The sequence below is a fragment of the Bubalus kerabau genome, chromosome 5 (assembly GCF_029407905.1).
Source record: "Bubalus kerabau isolate K-KA32 ecotype Philippines breed swamp buffalo chromosome 5, PCC_UOA_SB_1v2, whole genome shotgun sequence".
NCBI classification, from domain to species: Eukaryota; Metazoa; Chordata; class Mammalia; order Artiodactyla; family Bovidae; genus Bubalus; species Bubalus kerabau.
Genome location: NC_073628.1, coordinates 110,022,469 through 110,038,971, shown reverse-complemented (window position 1 = coordinate 110,038,971; position 16,503 = coordinate 110,022,469). Strand labels below are relative to the sequence as shown.

At 38.7% G+C, this 16,503-nt stretch overlaps 1 protein-coding gene across 9 annotated transcripts in view; it reads right to left on the bottom strand.

The window, feature by feature from the left end:
- The window catches only part of KLHL20 (kelch like family member 20), a 68,967-nt gene that overhangs the window by 5,241 nt on the left and 47,223 nt on the right, over window positions 1–16,503 (bottom strand). For all 9 annotated transcript variants that reach the window (XM_055582686.1, XM_055582681.1, XM_055582680.1 and 6 more), the window contains 5 exons: window positions 15,632–15,747; window positions 9,337–9,520; window positions 8,306–8,449; window positions 2,942–3,075; window positions 2,122–2,330 (listed from right to left, as the gene is read on the bottom strand). In XM_055582686.1, the coding sequence (XP_055438661.1) occupies window positions 2,122–2,330; window positions 2,942–3,075; window positions 8,306–8,449; window positions 9,337–9,520; window positions 15,632–15,747 (787 nt within the window). The remainder of the gene's footprint in view (window positions 1–2,121; window positions 2,331–2,941; window positions 3,076–8,305; window positions 8,450–9,336; window positions 9,521–15,631; window positions 15,748–16,503) is intronic.

Sequence of the window (16,503 nt, the reverse complement as noted above, 5' to 3'; positions counted from 1 at the left end):
CTGCTTTTTAATATGCTGTCTAGGTTGGTCATAGCTTTTCTTCCAAGGAGCAAGCAACTTTTAATTTCATGGCTGCAGTCACCATCTGGAGCCCAAGAAGATAAAGTCTGTCATTGTTTCCATTGTTTCCCCATCTATCCGCCATGAAGTGATGAGACTGGATGCCATGATCTTCATTTTTTGAATGTTGAGTTTTAAGCCAGCTTTTTCACTCTCCTCTTTCACCTTCTTCAAGAAGCTCTTAAGTTCCTCTTTGCTTTCTGCCATAAGGGTGATGTCATCTGCATAATTCAGGTTATTGATATTTCTTCTGGAAATCTTGATTCCAGCTTGTACATCATCCAGCCCGGCATTTTGAATGATGTACTCTGCATGTAAGTTAAATAAGTAGGGTGACAATACACAGCCTTGACGTACTCCTTTCCCAAGTTTGAACCAGTCTGTTCCATGTCCGGTTCTAACTATTGCTTCTTGACCTGCATACAGGTTTCACAGGAGGCAGATAAAGTGGTCTGGTACTCTCATCTCTTGAAGAATTTTCCACAGTTTGTTGTGATCACACAGTCAATGAAGCAGAAGTAGATGCTTTTCTGGAATTCTCTTGCTCTTTCTATGATCCAACAGATCCTTGCTATTTGATCTCTGGTTCCTCTGCTTTTTCTAAATCCAGCTTGAACTTCTGGAAGTTCACGGTTCATGTACTGTTGAAACCTAGCTTGGAGAATTCTGAACTACTTTACTAGTGTGTGAGATGAGTGCAATTAATTGTGCAGTAGTTTGAACATTCTTTGGCACTGCCTTTCTTTGGGATGGAATGAAAATTGACCTTTTCCAGCACATAGTAAGCACTTGATAAAGAAAAGTGAAGTCGCTCAGTCATGTCTAACTCTTTGTGACCGCATGGACTGTAGTATACCAGGCTCCTCTGTCCATGGGATTTTCCACGCCAGAATACTAGAGTGGGTTGCCATTTCCTTCTCCAGGAGATCTTCCCAACCCAGGGATTAGAACCTGGGCCTCCCGCATTGTAGGCAGACGCTTTACCGTCTGAGGCACCAGGGAAGTACTTGATAAGTATTGGCTAAATGAGTGGATATATAATCAACACAATGTAGCAGTGAAAACAATAGGAACATGACAAAGAAGCTGCTGTTGACACTAATAAAGAGCCACAGGCATGTGAATGCTTTGACTAGCTGATGCCCACTGGTGGTGTTCTTGGATCTTTGCAAACCAGAATTCACTCCCTTTTATCAGATTATGAAATTGTTAGCTAAAGCTGGGTTATCCCACCTGTTAATCCTGCATTGATGAGCTCCTGTTGGGATCAATGGTTTATTGGTTAAATCTCCTAGAATGGATAACTTCTACACTTCACTCTGGAAGTTTCTTGTAGTTACAGGTCATGGTTCATGGTCTAGACCACGACACAGGTCATCTATACTATAGATGGGATGGACTCAAACCAGTCTGTGTAGACTGGGGGTGGGGCCAGATGTGTTTTTGCCTAAACATTTCATTGGTATGTCAACTACTTAGAATATCACCTAGAAACATTAGGTAGGAATATTTACCTTCATTAGGTATAGATGAACCCATATATCTGATAGATATCAATGAACATGAGTAAAATTAGGAAACGTAGTAGACAGACAGGGAGATGGCTTTCAAAGAAGCAACTGATTATAAGATAAAACATAAGATGCAAATTATTACATATAGAATGGATAAACCACAAGGTCCTACTGTATAGCACAGGGAACTATATTCAGTAGTCTGGGATAAACCATAATGGAAAAGAGTATTAAGAATATAACTATACACTTTGCTATACGGCAGAAATAAACAATGTAAATCAACTATACTTCAATAAAAATAAGTCATAAAAAGGAATTCTCTAAGTAAAGATATGATTGGATATAAGTTACGTATCTTCTTGGGATAACAGTAATCAAAAGAAATTAACATTTTTTTTCCAGTACAAAAGTAATAGGGGTTGTTCTGCGTCCAGAGTGCACCCCCTCTGTGCCCCTTGTATTATATTTTACAGATCAGACTTCTTCTGCACAGCCCTCCCTCTTTTGGTGCTTGCTTTTCAGTTTCCAGTAGCCAGGCACTTACTCCACTACGGCGGGATGTCATAGCCACCACCGGAGACCACTGGTTAGTTCTGGGGTTGTATCTCTCAGCACTGCTAAGCTCTGTAGTGTCATCTCTGCCTCCTACGGCATAGATCATATCCTGATACACTGCACAGCCTAGGTGTTTCCTCCGGGTCCCCATAGGGGCTATGGTGTGCCATCTGTTTTCCTGAGGATTATAACGCTCCACTGCAGGGAAAAGAAAAACCAGTAAGTGACTGTTCAATCATTTCCTCCCACCTCTAGTTTTCTTCATAGCTACTCTGCTTTTTGATAACATGTTTGTTTGTTTTTTTTCCAATAAGCAGTCTGATTTTTGCTTTTGAGAAAGACTCATCTACCTTTGGACAATACCACTATACTCTCATCAGGGACTGATTTCTTTTAGGTATGGTTGGTGGAAAGGACATGTGTTGGAGTCAAAGTACCTAGTTCTAAGCTAGGTGACTTGTGGCATCTCTTTGTATGTTTAAATGAGAGGATAGCTATAAAATGGTTTATAGTAATAAGTTTCTCTCTCTAGCTTTTATATAATGTTAATTTATATAGCATTATATAAATGCTATAAATTCCCAGTAACTTGTGAAACTAAGGGAGAAAGAAATACTTAGGAAATACACCAGTAGACTATGGCTGCAGAAGACCTGATGAACAGCTATGAGTTGCACTCTCCTAGTGGAAAAATAATTTTCTTAATAAATTATAGGATAACATGGACGTCTTATACTTTTTGTGAGGGGACTCTCCTAAGAAAGATGTGTTGATTTGGGGGAACCAGACTGACTTTGGAAGGGACTAACCTGTGTTGAGTGGAGATGTCCCATCAGAGCCACCTACAGCATATAAGAACCCTCCTAACACAGCCACAGCTACGCCTAGTCTTCTGGTACTCATAGAAGCCACCCGAGTCCACTTGTTCTCCTTTGGATCATACCTGCAGTAAGAGAAACCAAAGACTGCACGCATGTTTTTGTTAAGTGAAGCTGTTTCCATAAGGTATGAAACCATGCTAAAGATATGTTAGATATATAGATTTGCTACGGTTCAGTGTATAGTGATTATCTAACATATTTTCTATTGTTATTAGTATTCTGACTTATGATGCTGTGGCTAGAAATCTGAAAACTACATTTGTCCTTTGCTAAGGTGGCTCTCTACTAGATTTTGCCAAAAGGAAAGACTAGACACTTTCCGTTTGTTTGCCAACCCTGTCGATATTGTCTCAGCAATGGCCCTTCACTCTGGCTGTCACAGTTAATTTCAGCTTCTAGACTTTTTCTCAGAGAAGGCAATGGCACCCCACTCTAGTACTCTTGCCTGGAAAATCCCATGGATGGAGGAGCCTGGTGGGCTACAGTCCACAGGGTCACACACTGAGTCAGACACGACTGAGCTACTTCACTTTCACTTCTCACTTTCATGCACTGGAGAAGGAAATGGCAACCCACTCCAGTGTTCTTGCCTGGAGAATCCCAGATATGGGGGAACCTGGTGGGCTGCCGTCTGTGGGGTTGCACAGAGTCGGACACGACTGAAGCAGCAGCAGCAGCAGCAGCAGCTTTTTCTGGTACTTCCAAAGCTAAGCCTTGTTGGAAGTTTTAGTCACAGCTCTGAGAAGCAGTTCCAGAGTTCCTGAGATAACAGTACCAGTGCTCCAATTATCTACCACTGTGTAACAAACCACCCCAAACTCAGTGACTTTCCACACTAACCATATGTTTCCATGAATCAGGAATTTAGGAAGGGCTTCACAAGGAAGTCTCTTCAGTAAGTGGTACTGAGAAAACTTGAACAGCTACATGTAAAAGAAGGAAATTTGAACACAACCTAACACCATACCCCAAAATAAAATGGATTAAAGACCGAAATGTAAAACCAGATACTATAAAACTCTTGTAGGAAAACATATAGGCAGAACACTCTCTGATATAAATTGCAGCAAGGTCTTTTTTGATCCACCTCCTAGAGTAATGAAAATAAAAACAAAAATCAACAAATGAGACCTAAACAAACTCAAAAGCTTTTGTACAGCAAAGGAAACCATAAACAAAATGAAAAGACAACTCTTAGAATGGGGGAAAATATTTGAAAATGAAGCAACTGACAAGGGATTAATCTCCAAAATATACAAACAGCTCCCTGCAGCTCAATTAAAAAAAAACAAAACAACAACTCAATCAAAAAATGGGCAGAAGATCTAAACAGACATTGCTCCAAAGAAGACATACAGATGGTTAAAAAGCACATGATAATATCTGTAATTATTAGAGACGTGCAAATCAAAAGTACAATGAAGTACCACCTCACACCAGTCAGAATGGACATGATCAAAAAAATCTACAATAAATGCTGGAGAGGATGTGGAGGAAAGGGAACCCTCCAATACTGTTGGGTGGAATGTAAACTGGTATGGCCACTATGGAGAATAACATGGAGGTTCCTCAGATAACTAAAAACAGAGCTTCCTTATGATCCAGCAATCCCCCTCCTGGGAATATATCCAGAGAAAATCATAATTCAAAAACTTACATTCACCCCAGTGTTCACTGCAGCACTACTTTACAATAGCCAGGGCAAGGAAGCAACCTAAATGTCCATCAGTAGGAATGGATAAAGAAGATGTGGTACATATATACAAAGGAATATTGCTTGCTTGCTTGCTAAGTCACTTTAGTCGTGTCCGACTCTGTGTGACCCCATAGACGGCAGCCCACCAGGCTTCCCTGTCCCTGGGATTCTCCAGGCAAGAATACTGGAGTGGGTTGCCATTTCCTTCTCCAATGCATAAAAGTGAAAAGTGAAAGTGAAGTCGCTCAGTCATGTCTGACCCTGAGTAACCCCATGGACTGCAGCCTTCCAGACTCCTCAATCCATGGGATTTTCCAGGCAAGAGTACTGGAGTGGGGTGCCATTGCCTTCTCCAACAAAGGAATATTACTCAGACATAAAAAAGAATGAATAATGCCATTTGCAGCAACATGGATGGACCTAGAGATTGTCATACTGAGAGAAGTCAGAAACAGACAAACTTCATATGATATTGTCTATATGTGGAATCTAAAAAAAGGGCTACAAATGAACTTATCTACAAAACATAAACAGAGTTACAGATACAGAAAATGAACTTATGATAACCAGGGGGTAAGGGCAGGGGAGGGATAAACTGGAAGATTGGATTGACATATACAGACTATTATATATAAAATAGATAATTAATGAGGAACCAGAGATCAAATTGCCAACATCTGCTGGATAATGGAAAAAGCAAGAGAGTTCCAGAAAAACATCTATTTCTGCTTTCTTGACTATGCCAAAGCCTTTGACTGTGTGGATCACAATCAACTGTGGAAAATTCTGAAAGAGATGGGAATACTTGACCACCTGATCTGCCTCTTGAGAAATCTGTATGCAGGTCAGGAAGCAACAGTTAGAACTGGACATGGAACAACAGACTGGTTCCAAATAGGAAAAGGAGTACGTCAAGGCTGTATATTGTCACCCTGCTTATTTAACTTATATGCAGAGTACATCATGAGAAATGCTGGACTGGAAGAAACACAAGCTGGAATCAAGATTGCCGGGAGAAATATCAATAACCTCAGATATGCAGATGACACCAGCCTTATAGCAGAAAGTGAAGAGGAACTCAAGAGCCTCTTGATGAAGGTGAAAGTGGAGAGTGAAAAAGTTGGCTTAAAGCTCAACATTCAGAAAATGAAGATCATGGCATCCGGTCCCATCACTTCATGGGAAATAGATGGGGAAACAGTGGAAACAGTGTCAGACTTTATATTTCTGGGCTCCAAAATCACTGCAGATGGACCTGCAGCCATGAAATTAAAAGACGCTTGCTCCTTGGAAGGAAAGTTATGACCAACCTAGATAGCATATTCAAAAGCAGAGACATTACTTTGCCAACAAAGATCCATCTAGTCAAGGCTATGGTTTTTCCAGTGGTCATGTATGGATGTGAGAGTTGGACTGTGAAGAAAGCTGTGCCAAAGAATTGATGCTTTTGAACTGTGGTGTTGGAGAAGACTCTTGAGAGTCCCTTGGACTGCAAGGAGATCCAACCAGTCCATTCTGAAGGAGATCAGCCCTGGGATTTCTTTGGAAGGAATGATGCTAAAGCTGAAACTCCAGTACTTTGGCCACCTCATGCGAAGAGTTGACTCATTGGAAAAGACTCTGATGCTGGGAGGGATTGGGAGCAAGAGGAGAAGGGGATGCCAGAGGATGAGATGGCTGGATGGCATCACTGACTCGATGGACGTGAGTCTGAGTGAACTCCAGGAGTTGGTGATGGACAGGGAGGCCTGGCGTGCTGTGATTCATGGGGTCGCAAAGAGTCGGACACGACTGAGCGACTGATCTGATCTGAAGGACCTATTGTGTAGCACAGGGAACTCTACTCAATACTCTGTAATGCCCTATATGGAAAAAGAATCTAAAAAAGAGTGGATATATATATATGTATAACAGGTTCACTGTGCTGTACACTTGAACGTAACACATTATAAATCAACTGTCTTCCCAGAATCCCCTTGCATAGAGTTTTCAAAGTGGAGAAGTAAGTGTCCTGACAAACATAAAAGGGAACTGGCATTGCTTTCAAGAGTTACCTGTAACTTTAAGACAGAGTTAAACTCGTCCACTTAATTATGATAACACTATTAGTAAATGCTATTTCAAAACATTTCTTTTTAAGAAGAGAGGATGAAGTCTAACACTGGTCAGAATGGCTGCTATCCAAAAATCTACAAACAATAAATGCTGGAGAGGGTATGGAGAAAAGGGAACCCTCTTACATTGTTGGTGGGAATGCAAACTAGTACAGCCACTATGGAGAACAGTGTGGTGACTCCTTAAAAAACTGGAAATAGAACTGCCATATGACCCAGCAATCCCACTGCTGGGCATACACACCGAGGAAACCAGAACTGAAAGAGACATGTACCCCAATGTTCATCACAGCACTGTTTATAATAGCCAGGACATGGAAGCAACCTAGATGTCCATCAGCAGACGAATGGATAAGAAAGCTGTGGTACATATACACGATGGAATATTACTCAGCCATTAAAAAGAATACATTTGAATCAGTTCTAATGAGGTGGAAGAAACTGGAGCCTATTATACAGAGTGAAGTAAGCCAGAAAGAAAAACACCAATACAGTATACTAATGCATATATATGGAATTTAGAAAGTTGGTAACAATGACCCTATTTGCAAGACAGCAAAAGAGACATAGATGTAAAGAACAGACTTTTGGACTCTGTGGGAGAAGGAGAGGATGGGGTGATTTGAGAGAATAGTATTGAAACATGTATATTATCTTATGTGAAATAGATTGCCAGTCCAGGTTCGATGCATGAGACAGGGTGCTCAAGGCTGGTGCACTGGGATGACCCTGAGGGATGGGATGGGGAGGCAAGTGGGAGGGGGGTTCAGGATGGGGAACACATGTACACCCATGGCAGATTCATGTCAATGTATGGCAAAAACCACTACAATATTGTAAAGTAATTAGCCTCCAACTAAAATAAATAAAAAAAGAAGAAGAGGGGATGAAGCATAGTAAGCTCTTGCCAGTAATTAAGTGCATGAGATTCCAAGACCTAATCTTTACGGTAGAATGACAAAAAAATGAGGGAGCAAGAAATTAAGAATAGAATCTATTTCACCAAAATTCACTGATCTATAAAAGTATAAAGTAACTCAAGGCAGCCCACTAATATTTCCCTAAGTATACTTCAAGAATTAATGAGAATCTATATACAAAATACTTTATAGTCCTTATAAGATATATGCTGCACCAAGAATTAATCATTTTCCTGAAGGAACTCTGAGGAAAGTCATTCTAAATATTGGGGGAAAAAATCAGAACAGATTTCAGAAGTGGTATGCTTGATATCATACATAAAATGTAATTTAAAGTATGATTCCAACATTTCAATGTTAGGCTCAGCCTATATAACATATAAGTTTAAAAACTGGGTTATATCTTTCATCTTCCTAGACTATACGGTTAACTGAAAACCTTTTCCTCACAGCTCATGGGAAATCTACTGGATAGTGAATTTCTAGTGTTCTAAATTATTCCTTTAAAAAAGCCCTCTATATTCTTTAAAAAAAAAAACTGAAAATGAGTTAAAACATTCACCTTTCAACAATGTTGAGGCAGGACACGCCATCCTGGCCACCCACAGCATAGAGAAAGCCGCCAAGCACAGCCACACCTACACTTGTCCTGCAGGTGCTTGTGGGAGCCACATCGCTGCTCCACTGGTTTGTTTTGGGGTCGTACCTATGGAGAACACATCAAGACAGGGTCTGTGTTACACAAAGAAAATGTGGCTAGGCTTATAAATGCGGTGACATATGATATAGTTAATATTTAATCATTTCCACCCTATTTAATTCAATTTGTTTTTAAGTGTGTGTTTTTTTTTAACTTCTATGGCACTGATTCTTCTGACGTTCATGTTATTTTCAACTACAGAATCTGTATCTCTAGATCTTGATACACTGAAATGTTTCATAGATGTATTTCATAAGTATTGGTGGGCTGCCGTCTATGGGGTTGCACAGAGTTGGACACGACTGAAGCAACTTAGCAGCAGCAGCAGCAGCAGGAACATGGCTGAATGAAAAAGGGTAGGTGACAAGAAGCTAGAAGTTATTAAAAAATCAATTATTGTATGTTTCCAGTGTGCCAGGCATTGTGATAGATATGGGAGAAGATATTTTAACAATTATAGCCAATGTGACATGTATAAGTATATTCAAAATACTTGTGAAAGATCAGAGGACTGAGTAATTAACTAGTCTGCATGGTGCCAGACAAGGCTTTATATAATAAGTAACCCTTGAATCTTTAAGAGAGATTCCAGGGGAGAACGGCATGCAAACATATAGGCAAAAAGGACAAAAGGGGATAGCATGTCCAGGAACTGCAAGCAATTTGGTGGGTCTGCACTAGAGTGTTTAAGAAATAGTGGTGTGCTGAGGAAGACAGACTGGAAAAATAAGTGGAGGTCAGATCATAAAGGACTTATTTGTTACAGTAAGTGGTTTAGGCTGCCAACTAGTGCCACAGACACAAAACTAAATCAACAAGTTACATCAGTTTCTAATTAGTATCTCAAACAAAACAATATGGATAGTAGAGAAAAAAATTCAAATTGACCTTACCTTTCAACACTGTTGAGATAAGAGGATCCATCATGGCCTCCTACTGCATATAACAGGTCATCAAGAACACTGACTCCAACTCCACATCGCCTTTTGCTCATTGAAGCCACCATTCGCCATTCATTAGTCTGTGGATCATATCGTTCAACACTAGAAATGGCATCTCCACTGCACCAACCACCAACTGGGGAAGTAACAGAAACGGTCAGGAGAATATCTGTCCTAAAGCATATCACTCACTGCTAACCATTAAACAGCCCTAATGCTTGAACACTCCAGCACTCTTGCCTGGAAAATCCCATGGACGGAGGAACCTGATGGGCTACAGTCCATGGGGTCGCAAAGAGTTGGACATGACTGAGCGACTTTAGCTAGCTAGCTAATGCTTGGACTTGCCAGATGCCTCTAGAAGCAAGTTAAAATATAAATTATGATTTTTGCTTATTCCACTGGGATTACCTTAATCTTATTCTTTTTGGGGAGGGATTTTTGGCTCATCTACTCATGATCTCTTTATAGACTGTCTTGTGACTAAAAATAATACAAATTCTTATGACATATTTCAAAATATTTGCTTTCTGTTTATCTGGTCTGTATTGAATTCTACAATATCCAACATGACATTTAAGATCAGAAAACATTTTGAATAAATTTTTCAAAAGTAACACTCAGAATAAAAGGTTCAAACAGAGTTCAGTAAAGCTCTGAGTGCTCCCTGAAAAAAAAATAAAACTAATTATAGCAGAAAATTTTAATTTGTTATTCTTTAAAATCATCTCTATTTCAATCTAAAATAAGAGCTAGATTCTGGAGCATAGAGGGTGAGGTCTAAAGATAACTTAACTTCAAAACATTTGAAAACTAATGGTTTCAAGGAGGTCTCTAACTTCCTGCTGCTGCTGCTACTGCTGCTACTAAGTCACTTCAGTCGTGTCTGACTCTGTGCGACCCCATAGATGGCAGCTCACCAGACTCCCCTGTCCCTGGGATTCTCCAGGCAAGAACACTGGAGTGGGTTGCCATTTCCTTCTCCAATGCTTGCAAGTGAAAAAATAAAGTGAAGTCACTCAGTCATGTCCAACTCCTAGCGACCCCATGGATTGCAGCATACCAGGCCCCTCTGTCCATGGGATTTTCCAGGCAACAGTACTGGAGTGGGGTGTCATTGCCTTCTCTGCAATAACTTCCTGAGCCAGAATAAAATGAGAATGTCTCTAACCATCTTCTGCTGGATTTGAAAACTCACTTCCTTATTTCAAATCTCAATATGTTGTATACATTTTATTATGGTTTCATTTAAATTAGGATATTGCCAGTCCAGGTTCGATGCACGATACTGGATGCTTGGGGCAAGTGGACTGGGACAACCCAGAGGGATGGTATGGGGAGGGAGGAGGGAGGAGGGTTCAGGGTGGGGAACACATGTATACCTGTGGCGGATTCATTTTGATATTTGGCAAAACTAATACAATTATGTAAAGTTTAAAAATAAAATAAAATTTAAAAAAATAAAATAAATTAGGATATTCAACTAATACTAAGTATTCAACTAAGTCACAGTAAGTTTTGTATATATCAGTTTGCTTCAATTTGAATTCTGTTCTGGGATATATGCCTGGAGTTTCAATATCAGAGAAAGCACCTTCACTTCTAACATAAGATTTGGCTGCAAATATGAGGGTTATAAGCACCTGAGACAAATCAAACAACCTAATTATTAAAACTCAGGCACAATTTTATAATGAAAGCCATTGAAACCAGCTTTTTATTGGATTTCATGGCTGCAAATGAAGTTAATATCACTTCATAAACTGTGTTCTTTGATACAAAAGGGAAAAAAAGATAAGCCATTAAGAAATCAAATTTATACCTTTCTTGTGACCTGGGGAAACAAGAAAAGGAAAGAGCTGTTCAATTCCACTGCCTCATGGCAATTTTATGTGAATTATAATTTCCAAAGCAGCAGGTGAGTGCAATAACTGGGACTGAACTAAGTTATTATTAGAAGTCAAGCACACTGTGCGTGGGGCATCCCAGGTGGCTCAGTGGTAAAGAATCCGCCTGCCAGTATAGGAGATGTGGGGTTCAATCCCTGGGTATGGAAGATCCGTTGGAGGAAACGGCAACCCACTCCAGTATTCTTGCCTGGAAAATTCCAAGGACAGAGGAGTCTGATGGGCTACCATACATAAGGCTGCACAGAGTTGGACATGACTGAGTGACTGAGCACACATACATGCACATGGTATTTAGCAAGATAAAGTGTATGCACAGTTTCTGCTGTGAGAATTATCAATTTGTGTGAAGTGATGTACTTAAGGAAAAATATTGCTGAAAAGGGGACATATAGTTTTATATGTGTGAGATGCTGACTCTAAAAAAAAATTACTTCAAAGACAGATTTGGTCAAAAAGTGTTACCTTAAAGTAGGCAACTTTCATAAAGTACCTGCGATAAAGATCAAAGAACTGTGAACACTAAAAAAAAAAAAAAAAAAAAAAAAATAGAAACACAGAATTGAGAAGCATCAAGAAACCTAATGGAAAACAAGAGGAAAAGCCAGAAGACATCAATAGGAGTAAATGCTTCTGAGTAAAAAAACTACTGAGGTTATAGATTTGATCTTAGGCTTCCAGGATGAAGAAAGGAAGACTAAATTTTCCAAAGTTAAGTGAGAACTGGTAATTTGCATTCCAAAGATAATGTAAACAAAACTGCAATAATAATCAAAGAATAAGGATTAAGTTTTAAGTAGAGACAGATGAGTCAAGATCTAAAATATCAGTGTAATAGTATGACTCAAGAACAAAGGTCAGATCTGGCATAAAGAGACTAAGAAAGCAGGGAAAACCAATACCAGTTGTAGAGAAAAGCCATTAGAAAAGATCAGCCATTAGAAAAGACCTAATGGCTTTTCTCTACAAATGAAAATAGAAACCTTGATAGTGTAAAGAAGTGATAGATGTTTTAACTTTTATTCTTTACATTTTTCTGTTAATCAATTTCTATATTGCATGTGTGAGTGAGTGAAAGTTGCTCAGTCATGTCTGACTCTTTGTGACCCCATGGGCTATACAGTCCATGGTATTCTCCAGGCCAGAATACTGGAGTGAGTAGCCATTCCCTTCTCCAGGGGATCTTCCCAATCCAGGGATCTAACCTAGGTCTCCTGCATGGCAGGCAGATTCTTTAGCAGCTGAGCCACCATATTGCACGTGTATTCACTTCTATGTTCAGAAAAAGAAAATGTTACTCAAAAATAAATCTTTCATTTACAAAGTGACATTAACAATCCATTATTCTTTCCAAATTTTACTTTTCTATTCATTATGATGGGTCAATGCTAATTTCTCACTAGTGTTCAGCAGGATCAACAGCATGCAATTAATCTTTATTTAGTGTCTGTTCTGACAAGATTGCTATACAATCTAGAAACTACAAAGATAAATAAGAACTGGTCCTTGCTCTGAAGTAATAACAATATAGTGGAGGAATCAGATACCCAATCAGCAATATGAAATTATGAGATTACTAGCAAGAGTTTGAGATCATAAAATTGATCCAATTTAAATGGCTTCTAAAGAAGGCAAAGTGTGATTCATTAATACCATTATACAATCAAAAGAGGCGAATGAGATTTTAGTGAAGATGGTTACACACTGAAAACACGGCACCTGACAATTTATAATCATGCCACATTGGAAGAAAATGGTGGGAACCAGCAGGATAAAGATGGCAGTTGTTGAATAATCCAAGTGAGAGAAAGAAAGAACAAAAGAAAGAAAGAAAATTAAGTTGCTCAGTCATGTCTGACTCTTTGTGACCCCATGGACTGCAGCCTACCAGGGTGAAGTCAAGTTTAAATCTGTATTTAATAGAGCTACATTATTTTCTCTCAGCATCCCCAAAGGTGTACCTTGTCTAGTTCCACTGGATTGGTACCTTCCCACCACTGAATCCAGAAAGAACCCTAGATGTGAAATATACTTCCCATACACCTATTTGGTTTAGCCTCTAGGTTTTGATCATATAGGGGTTCTCTTCTGTTCCACTTTCCCCTGAGTTTCCATTATCCTCCCCTCTTCCTTAATCTAGTTGTTAATCTCTGCCAGAATGTTCTGAGGCTCATGGAGCAGTAGTATATTGTTATCCCTACTTCAGGTACTATAACAGCCAGGTAAAATATTTAATAGATCTTGATAACAATGTATATACCTCCACAAAGATGGCCCTACTACTAGAATTCCTGAAACCAATCTGATATCATGAAAATAAACCACAGGTATCAAATAATTAGGTCTTGCATCCTTCTAATTAAAAAAAAAGTAGACAACCAACTTTCACAATTGGGGAAATAGAAACTCTGATGTTTATAGCATTCTTATATGTACAGGGAGCTGGCACAACAAACTGCTTTTATAAATAAAAGACCTTTAACAATATAATTTATCTAGTTTAACCAACAAAGCTAAACTAATGTTATAAAGATTTCCCTGGGAACTTAACCAGATCTGGCAATAATTTATTCACCAACTAACGGCAACTATAGATGCTATGTGGGAGTGAAGAGGCAGACGTATATAGGTGTGAGCATGCAAGCAAGTGTCTGTGTAAACCTATATGAGTATGTGAATACATACCTGAGCGTGCATATATAGGAATGAAAGTCATAGGAATAAATAAGAATGATAATAGAAATAAATTTGCTAATAACAATGAACAGAGGCATTAGGATACTAGGAGTATAGGAGAATTCAGTACATGATAAATTAATAATTGAGTTTGAAATCTAAAACAAGAATGAAGGAATGCTTTCAAAAGAGAGAAAAAAAAGCCTGATGAAGATTAGAGAGAAAAAGAAAACTTGGCATCCATTTTCTTCTTGAAGAAATACAGCAATACTCTATGTGAAGAACTTGAGATGAAAAAATTTAAAAAGGAGAAATTAAACATAAATTGTCAAACTTTTCCTCTAAAAATGTAAGGGAAAATATATTCCCACATACCAAGAGAAAATAAAACCGAAGGGGAAAAGATAGGCAACTGATTAGGTTGATGGGAAAGGATACTATGACCCAGTGATTCTACGGGATTTCCTGATGAAAAGTGACAGAACACTTCACACATCAAACAGAATCCCAGGAAGCCTATATTTAAGAGTAATGGAATTCTGAAATGTGGGAACCATAAATAAAAAGATTACCATAGGTTGCATTTTCTCCATGAATCAGGATTTGAAAAGAAAAATTGAAGAGAAAGAATTTGCTATAGATTGAATATGTCCCTCCGAAATTTATATATTGAAATCTAATCCTCAATGTGGTAGTATCAGGTGGTGAGGCTTTAGGGACGTACTCTGTCCTCATGAATGGAATTAGTGCTTTTATAAAAGAGACTTCACAGAGATCCTGTGCCTCTTTCTCTACCTGAGGACATAACAAAAGATGAAAAGATGGAGTCTATGAAGAATGAAGCGGGCCCTCAAGAGACACCAAAATACTTCCCAGCCTCCAGAACTATATGAAATAAATAAATTTCTACTGTTTGTAAGCCACCCAGTATATGCTTTTCTATTATAGCAGTCTGAGTGGACTGAGACAGAACTAGTGAGAAAATGTTTTACCAAACATTGTGAGAGTTGTTATTCAAGTGACTAAGGGAGCTGAATTTATGTGGATAGAAGTAAAACATCTAAGATTGAAAGTTCTCAGATATTTAGGGGCAGAGGGCAGCAGCAGAATGATACAACATGATGTCTTGGGCTCAATCTAGCTCAGGAGAGCTACAAAAGAGTGTAATTGTCTGATGTAAGACAATGTTTTTTGACAGTTCCATGTACTTATGAGGTGACTTGCATACTGGAATATAAAGTCATGCATATGATTTATTATAACAAAACATCCACTGCATGACATTTTTAGGTTATATAAAAATACAGCATTCTTTCGAAAGTACAAGTGTTGGATCATGAGTTAAGAGGCAAGATACATAAATTATTTTTTGTTTCCAAAAGGGGTGTACATTTTTTTTAACATTAAAAAAATTTTTTTAATTTATTTCTTAGCCACACACTGTGTGGCATGCAGAAGCTTAATTCTCCAACCAGGGATTGAACCTGTGCCTGCTGCAGTATAAGTGTGGAGTCTTAACCCCTGGACCGCTAGGGAAGTCCCCATGGTAAGTCATTATGTATTTCTTATGACAGTGGATATCACAACTGTCCAAAGGACTGCTCAAATGACAATTTCTCATGTGGAAAATATTCAGTTTAGCCACAGTATATTAAGATCCAAACCTGCAAAGAGTACTTCTCCACATCGAATAGGTTTCCGTGGTCTTGTCCTTGGTCCTTGCATTAATGGTCGTTCTTGAGGCAATAGGAGATAGTTTTTAGCCTCATCTACCAAGTCTCTGTGAAAAAAATTCTGCCTTTATTCCAAATGTCTAAATAATATTGTTAGTCAAATCCCAATATGGTTAAGGCATATGTAAGATGGCAAAGGGGAGCAGCATAAATCAAACCAAATCATGAATGCCAGCTAGCACTTTTATTAATTTAGGCTAGTTATTTATTTTTTTGGGCACATGGCATGTGGGATCTCAGAGATTGAACCCGTGTACCCTGCACTGGCAGCCTGGAGTCTTAACCACTGGACTGTCAGGGAAATCCCGCCAGCCAGTATTATAAAGGTCACAAACATGACAGCAGTGATGCCAGTCACACTAGGAATTGTGAATTGACTGGTATTTCCATCATGACTTCATCTCTTACTGCAAAGTAGTCTAAAACTCAACATACTTGAGACTAACAATGACTTATGGGAAACTAAAAATTACAGCTTAATTACCCGTCTGCATAGTTACTGCCTTCTAGTGAATTTGATTGGCTTTTGCAGGATACTGGCAAAGGAGCACATCAGCCACAACTCTAGATATTTGCTAGATTAATTTAAGTAATAAAACTAGGTCAAAATTTGGATTGCTAAAAAGAAATACCCTACTATCATTGAATATTAATTTTCTATTTGGGACTGTATGAGTAGTTCACTTTCAATAAATCTACTGAGGATGAACAGTTTTGTCTTTTTCTATGAAGGTACTTTATGAGAAGAACCTAGTAATTACACTTGTTAAATAAAGTATCCTAACTTAAACTATTAATGTACT